Source organism: Cervus canadensis, chromosome 17 (genome assembly GCF_019320065.1).
Source record: "Cervus canadensis isolate Bull #8, Minnesota chromosome 17, ASM1932006v1, whole genome shotgun sequence".
Lineage (NCBI taxonomy): Eukaryota > Metazoa > Chordata > Mammalia > Artiodactyla > Cervidae > Cervus > Cervus canadensis.
Window position 1 is genome coordinate 37961254 of NC_057402.1, and position 8147 is coordinate 37969400.

At 51.0% G+C, this 8147-nt stretch overlaps 1 protein-coding gene across 1 annotated transcript; it reads left to right on the plus strand.

The window, feature by feature from the left end:
* Positions 1-1236, plus strand: LOC122454938 (relaxin-3 receptor 1-like). The gene has a single exon (XM_043489592.1). It carries the CDS (start codon positions 1-3, stop codon positions 1234-1236), a length of 1236 nt encoding a protein of 411 aa, XP_043345527.1.
* The last annotated feature ends 6911 nt before the right edge of the window (positions 1237-8147 follow it).

Below are 8147 nucleotides of genomic sequence, written 5' to 3' on the forward strand. Positions count from 1 at the left end.
ATGGCGTCAGCCAGAGGCAGCTGTCGCATGGCCCGTGCCTTCGGGGCCGTGCTCCCCCTGAACTGGTTTGGAGACGCGTCGTCCCGGCATCCCTCTAACAGTTCGGTGGGCAACGGATCTGAGAGCACTCGCCCGACCTGGGGTCCCCGCAGCCTGGACGGCCTGGAGGGAGTGGCAGAGGCCGGAGCGGCGCTGGCACTGCGCGCGCTGATCGCGGGCGCCTACCTGGCCCTGTGCGCTGTGGGGCTGGTGGGCAACGTGCTGGTGCTGGTCCTGGTGCGGTCCCAGCAGCGGCGCCGGCGCTCGCTGCTCAACTGCTTCCTCCTCAACCTTGAAGCCACCGACCTGCAGTTCGTGCTGACACTGCCCTTCTGGGCCGTGGACATGGTGCGCGACTTCAACTGGCCCTTCGGGGGTGCCATGTGCAAGGTGGTGCTCACGCTCACGGTGCTCAACATGTACGCCAGCGGCTTCTTCCTTAGCGCCATGAGCGTGGCGCGCTACTACGCGGTGGTGAGGGCGCTGCGCCCCCGCCGGCCGGGCACCCTGTGGGCTGTCTGCGTGTGCAGCTTGCTCTGGGCCACCGCAGTCCTGGCCACCGCACCCACCGCCCTGTTTGCCACAGCAGCCAGCATCGGGGGCGAACGCCTGTGCCTGCTGCGCTTCCCCGACGGCGGTCCCGACTGGCTGGCCTTCTACCATCTGCAAAAGATCACCGTGGCTTTTGTGCTGCCGCTGGTCACGCTGGGGACCTGCTCGCTGCTGCTTCTGCGCTTCCTGCGGCGGCGGCGGGCACGCTGGCCGTCTGGGGTCCGGCCCCGACGTCGCTCCCGGGTTACCCGCGCGCTGGCCTGCGTGCTGCTGGTCTTCGTGCTCTGTTGGCTGCCCAACCAAGCGGTTACGTTCTGGGGGGTGCTGATCAAGCTGAACGCGGTGCCCTGGGACCGCGCCTACTTCCTGGTGCAGGCCTACCTCTTCCCGGTGTCCATCTGCCTGGCGCACTCCAACAGCTGCCTCAACCCGCTACTCTACTGCCTGCTGCGCCGCGACTTCCGCCAGGGCCTGCAAGAGCTGTGCGGCCGGGCCAAGCGCCCAGCAGACCTCCGACCCGGCTCTCCTACAGCCGCGCCCCAGCTACGGGGCTCTCTGATTAGGCCTGAACCTGGAGAACCACACCTCTCAGTAAGGACCACACGCTGCTCCATCAGTACCAAGAGTGATGGGGCAGATATATGACGTCAAGGGGCAGGGCCTGACTGGAGAAGCAGGCCCTTTGGCCGTGGAAATTACTTAAGCCTGGGAGTTCATCACTAACCTTCTGTGTGACCCAGGGTAAGTCCCTTTCTCCCTGGCCTCAGCTTCCTCTTTCCTATAAGGAGAGGTGAGGATTGGATGAATGCTGAGGACTCCTCTGTATCTAGCCCTTCGATCCTCCTGGCACAACCTCTGCAGTGTGAGCTCCATTCATTGCCCTTTAAGGCACTTAATCCGACTCCTGGTTTGTTTCCCTTTGTTATAAGGGAGCTGCGGGAGAGAGATGTGAGTGGTTTTTGGAAGCCGTAGAGTGGAGTGATTTCAAGATTGTGAGGTTGCCCTTGATGGCTCAAGATTTCTGAGCTTTCATCTGCAAGGCCTGCCTGCTACTTGTTCTCTCTAGATCTTGGGGGCTTGACTGACCCAAACATCACTCATCTGGCAGTATGCTGTGACTGAGCATGCTAGCTGTTGCATGAAAAGTGGCTACAAAGAGCAGTCAGGAGGTCTGGAGCTATGTAGCTGGTCAGGGGTGGGGGGAAGCAGTGGGGGGTGAGCAGTGACCCGAGTGGCCCACATAGGACAGAACTGGGACCAGTGGGAAAGAAGTCGTGGGAAGCAGATTTTCATCCCTCGTTATGGCAGGCCTTTCCCATTTTTGAGCACATGAGCTTCATGAGGTGGTGAGCTCCCTGTTCTAGAAATCATTACAACAGAGACTGATGGAGACAGAATTGATGCATCAGTAGGGGTGTGGAGCTGCTGGATGATTTCACCAATCTCTTTGAGCCTGGAGACCCTGTGACTGATTTGGGACAGGTGGGAGTGTTTGCATGCTACAGGCTTTAACAGTCAGCATCTTTTCCCCTTGCTCTCCAAAGGTATCACTGAAGGTAAATCAAAAGGGAACTGATTTAAATTCCTTCTCTGGTAGACAGCATTGGATCTACATATTGATGCAGAGCTACCATAAAGCATTCTCAGTACACACCAGTTGAGATTAGGTGGTCAGAGGTCAGAATTGGTGTTTGCATCCTTGCAAAGACTTGCTCATAAATTTCATGCCTGATGTTTCCGACAGAGGAAGACGATGCTTTAAAGTAGAGGAAAAAACCTATTCCCCACTGCCTGGTGTCCAAGTCCTGAGCCCACACAGGATCTTGGGTCGACTCAAATGTCTGTGATTTGTCATCCCAGAGCAGTCGGAAGGGGTGGAGGGGTGAGGCCCACAGCTAACCCCTGGTGGAATGAGAGGCCCTGTGCCTCATGGTGTGGTGATACTATGACCCCTCTAAAGGACCACAATACAGATGAATCTGTATTCCTTGGAGTACTTGTCCACTTAAAAAGAAAATAATATTTTACAAAGTAAAGAACTGCAGTGGTTCACTGGTAGCTCCAAGCCTTGATTATTTTTCTCAGTGTTATTTTAAAATTGAGTCATTTGCGGCTTATTTCTCTCTCACATGCAGAGGAATGTTTTGTGGGAGCATCAGGAGGGATAAGGAGTCACTACTGCTCTTCTCATCTGTCTTCCTGCAGCCTATCCCCCATTGTCCCTGGGACCAGCTCTAAGAACTAAAAGGGTGGGATATGGGGTGTTCTCCCAAGAGAACATGAGAACTGTGTGGGAGCTGCAAGTGCTGTAAATCAGAAATAATAGCTTATTAAATAGAACCTGAGGGCAATGGTCATTTCTAAAATCATTCTGTTTAAAGACTATTGTAGAAAGTTATACTAATAACTCCACAAACACCATACAGTGGACCCTAGGGTATGGGAGGCAAAGACATTAAATTTGGAGTCAGCCTGTTCAGAAGCCCTTGATCTGCCCTTGCTATGTGCCCTAAGCGAGTCATTTTGCCTGCCTCAGCCTTGGTTTCTTTATCTATAAAATGAGTGGGCTGATAATTCCCTGTGACCATGTCCAGATCAATGATTAATTTTTACCCCCTCTGTGTTCTTTTCTATTCAGTCTTTACCTGCAAACTCTTTTTAGGGTCATTTCTTGCTACAACACTATTCATTTAACTCTTAGTTCAGGTGAACTGTTTCCTTTATCGAAGTCAGGGTGAATTTTACTGGTTCATGTCGTGCAGGTATCACGTTGACCAGAAGAGGACTATGGCTCGTGTGGAGGGTCTCATCAAATGCCCATATTGTAGTCTCAAACCGTGGGCCCAGCTCTGAGCCGGCACACTTGAGGCTTCCCCTGCAGCGCCATGTGTGTGGAAATAGGACCCAAGTGTGCCCCAGAGAGACCACCTCCTGTCAAGGGGGCATTCAGCACAGTCCTGACACCAGTACTGAGGGGACAGTGAGGAAGGAGGCAGGCATGAGGGATGGGGCACTCTAAGAAGACAGTGCGAAAGAGTGAGCTAGAAGAGTGTGTCATCACTAGATGTCGAGAAGAGGGGCGTGTGCGGAAGTGCAGAATAAATGAGGTTTTTTGAAGGGAAAGAACAAAACCCCCAAACTTGTTGAGCAAGAAGAGCAATGATCCGGCATTGGTTGAGTGCTTGACAATGAGGCAGGCACAGTGCTTTGTGTAGGCTTGGTCCTCAAAAAAGATTTTGAGGTGTGCAGTATTATTCACCTTGTAAGGAGGAAATGAAGGCTCAGACAAGTCAGGGAACTGCCCGAGGTCACACTGCTTGTGAAGCAGCGCAGCAAACATTTCCAACAGCAGCTCCCTGACTCCAAAGCTCAAACTCTTACTGCTTTTGGCTCATCTGCCAGCTGCCAAGAAGGGGATGGGGGGTAAAATGCTCAAAGAGGCCAAATGACAACTTGTGTCCTGGGCACAGAGGCACAGAGGAGCCAGGTGCCTGCAGAAGAATAGGTGATCTGAATGAGTGAGTGGAGCCTGGGGTGGCCAAGGTGTCAGGTACTGCAGGGCAGGGGAGGAGGAGGGTGATGGCCTGAGTGAATCCCAAGGATATATGATGTTGTCATCCCAGCACAACCCAGCCCCCTCAGCGCCCTGTAGGAGAGAGGCATGAGGGGATGCTCAGACTTCTGAAACCCCTCCAGGTGGGTGGAAGTACAGAGCCGTGGACTGTGTGCCAGGAGACAGGTGGGCAGCTGCTGAATGTCATTTTCAACTTGCAGAGGTGAGTCCCTGCCCCTTGGAGCAGCTGGGCCCCAGCGCCTCAGCCTCTGCACGCTTTCTCTGCTGAATTCTTTCTTGAAGAGGACAGGACGCTTCCCTGCACCCCTCTCCTGTATCACACAGCCTGGCCTGTTTACGGGACCCTCTGGACTCTGGCCGCCTTTCTCTCTTCCCTTCAGGACAGAGCCTTCCTTTCTCTTCCAAGTCACCTCACCCCCAGGTCCTCCCTGGAGCATTCTAAGTGTTGGAACTCCAGGTGGATGTTGCAGACCTTTTCTCAACCCTAGCATGCTCTCTGTGAAAGTTTTGGGGGCCCCCATGTCCTAATTTGTGTCCCTCCCTTGTACACCTTGAACCTTTTCTCTGTTTTGACTCTTAGTGTTCCACTCTACCTGCCTCCCTGCCATTCCTCTGCCCACCTCGGAGGACAAGGGCAGGCCCACAGGTCTTCCTGGTCCCCTGTGCAGTGTGCAGCCCACACAAGGACAGCAAACTGGATGCTGAGTAAGTTTCTATTTCTTCTTCAGCTATAAACTGTAAATATCTGTGTCTGAGTCTTGCTTGTATTCCTTACACAATAGGCTCTCAAATAAAAGTTTAATGAATGAATGAACACTGTTGTGTACATCCTCACTCTCCTGTTTGCCTGTGTATGATGTGGTCTTTTGTCTCTTTCCCCTTTCCTCCACCTGAGCAGGCCTTCCAAAGCCTCCCCTGGGTTCAGGAAGACTCCTCCTAAAATCCAGCCTCCTGTGAACCGGACCAGCTGGCCGGGCCTTCTCTGGAACCCACCTTCATTCACCTATTCCATTCTCCAGCCCTCCTTTATGTCATCGTCTCCATTCATTCTCACAGTATCCTTGGGAACCAGGTCACATTATTCCCATTTCATGGCAGAGCAAACTGAGGCTCCAAGTAGTGAAGTGGCATATAGCCAATGGGCAACAGAGCTGACATCATCCCAGGCCTGCCACCCTGCCTGCCTCTAATATGAGTTGTCAGACTGGAGTTAATCAAGACAAATGATATGAGTGAATGAGGAGACGGCTCATGGCTCACTACCTTCCACAGTTGTTTTATCTTAACAGGAACCGATTAGATGTGGGGGTTGTAGATGTGGGGGTTGCAAGAGGAGGGTGGCCTTGGGCTGAAGCAGAGACATCAAGACACTGTCTGAGAAATGGAGTCTGACCATTGACCTATACAAGGCCACCCTTGGCTGAATTCTGACCTCCTGAGAAAAAATGGGAGTGATGGATGGGGAGAGTCAGACTCTAGCAGCTGGAGGAAAGGGTGGGAGGGGAGGGGCTAGAGAGTGCAAATGTAGACAGCTCTTTCAAAGTGGCCTGTGATTCAGGCCAGAGGGTGAGAGGTCACAAACGGCTGTGAGGCACAGCAGTGCTGATGGGAAGGAGAGATGGTGGGGGTTGAGCAGGGAGGAGAGGGGGCTGATTGGGGAGTGACAGTGTGTGGGGATGAGAGGGCTCAGAGACACCGTGGGTTGGGGCTGGTTACAGACAGCATGATGCTCAGGTTGACAACCTTATTTGAAAGCAGGTGCTGCTATGCATTGAGTTGTGTCCTTCCCAAAAGTACACTGAAATCCAGCCCCAGGCACCTGCGAGTATAACCTTATTTGGATATAAGGTCCTTGCAGATGTAATCAAGTTAAGATGAGGTCATCCTGGATTAGGCTTGACCCTAAATCCAATGCCTGGTGTCTTTATAAGAAGGTCACATGAAGACAGAGAGACACACAGACAGGAGAATGGCATATGCAGACGGGAACAGAAATTGGAGTGATGCATCTACAAGCCAAGTATTGCCGGCAACCCCTTGGAAGCTGGAAGTGGCAAGGGAGTATTCTTCCCTAGAGGCTTCCAAAAAATCATGGCCCTGCTGACACCTTGATCTCAGCCTTCTACCCTCCAGAGAACTGTGAGAGAATAAATTTCTGTTAAGCCACCTCATTTGGGGCTTTCCAGGTGGCTCAGTGGGTAAAGAATCTGCCTGCGGTGCAGGAGAAGCAGAAGACTCAGGTTCAATCCCTGGGTCAGGAAGATCCCCTAGAGGAGGGCATGGCAACCCACTCCAGCGTTCTTGCCTGGAGAATCCCATGCACAGAGGAACCTGGTGGGTTACAGTCCATAGGGTGGCAAAGAGTCAGACACAATTGAGCATGCATGCACCTCATTTGTGCTAATTTGTTATGGCAGCCCTAGGGAACTAAGGCAGACATTCTATGGGCTGAGCTTGCCTGGGGAGGAGGGCTGGGGAGGGTGGGGAGGAGTGCTCACCCTCTGGCTAAAGTCTGCAGCCCCAACTCATTCCTTCCAGCCTCCCTTAGTAACGAGCAGCCTGAGCAGGTTAGGCACATGGACTCACTCCACACGGTCTAACATGGAGCCTCAACAGAGGGCTTGGGCCCAGGGAGGCTGGCACTGCGTGCGGGAAGACAGGCAGCGCAGAAGCAAAAGGGGCGCTGGTTCCAGCAGAGGCAGTGGCCTTGGAGGAGAAAGCACAGGCCTTGGGGTGCTTCTGGGCTGTGTGACCTTGAGCAGGTCATCTGACCTCCCTGGGCCTCAGGGTCCCCACCGATATTGAGACCATGCACTCCACAGCACGGGCCCCCTGTGTAGTCCATTCCCAATACATGACAGCACTCCTTACCCTGTGTTTTCATTCTAGCCATGGGGATCAATTTCACATTCAGCAAACATTTCTGGAAGGCTGACTGTGTCAGGCTCCACGGACAAGGACACACACACACACAAGTAATTTATGGCCAGAGACTGACAGACTGGATTTTTAAAATGACCTCATAATCCCAGTTTATGCTCTTTACACAAACACACCTAAATATACGGGCAAAAACAGGTTGAAAATAAAAAGGATGGAAAAATGGCACACCAAGCAAGTAGGAATCTGAGAAAATAAAATGGCTGTGCTGTTCCATTGGTGTGTAGCAATGTTACCATCAGAAAAAGGGATCTGAAGGCATAAATTAGGGAGAAAGAAGATCATTATATAATGATACAAAATAACAATTCTCCAGCAAGATATTTTTAAAAGTTTAGCTTATATTCATATAACATAACAGTTGGTAGAATTTTAAGAGAGAAATGGATAAATCCATGATCATGGTGGTAGGTTTTTAACATCCCTGTCTCAGTAATTGAGAGTTCAACAGGCTAAAAACAATTAGGGTACAGAAAATTTCAAAACCACAATTAACAAGCTTGCTCAAATGGGTAAGTATAAAACCCTGCACCTAACAGAGAACATACATTCTTTCCAGTGTTCATGAAATACTTAAAAAAAATTGACTGTGAACTAGTCATAGAACAAATTTCAACAAAAACTAAGAAACAGACCTATAGTTTCCAACCACAGTCAAGGAAGTTGGAAGTCAATAACAACAAAGTCAAGAAAACAAAATTCAATGTTTGAGAAAAAGTTTCTAAATAATGCAAAACCTAAACTGTAATAGAAATTAGGAAACATTCAAGACTAAGGAATGAAAATATGAATAACTAACATTCACTGTTTGCAGTCAGTTGCCTTGTTGTTACCAGATCCCCATTTCCCAGATAAGAAAGATGAAGCATTAAGTAGGTGAATAAATTGTGCCAGATTCCACTGTAGCTAACTGGCAGAGCAGAGAGTCAAAGCTGGTCTGGAGTTCAAGTTCATAACTACATGTCAAAACCCATGGGAGGTAGCTAATGTGTTCTTAGCTGACATAATTGGGTGGCCTTCTTAGAAACGAAGTGATAGCCCT

Bases quoted from the DNA above. Each gene is read 5' to 3' on its own strand.
- LOC122454938 (XM_043489592.1), top strand. From the start codon at position 1: ATGGCGTCAGCCAGAGGCAGCTGTCGCATGGCCCGTGCCTTCGGGGCC.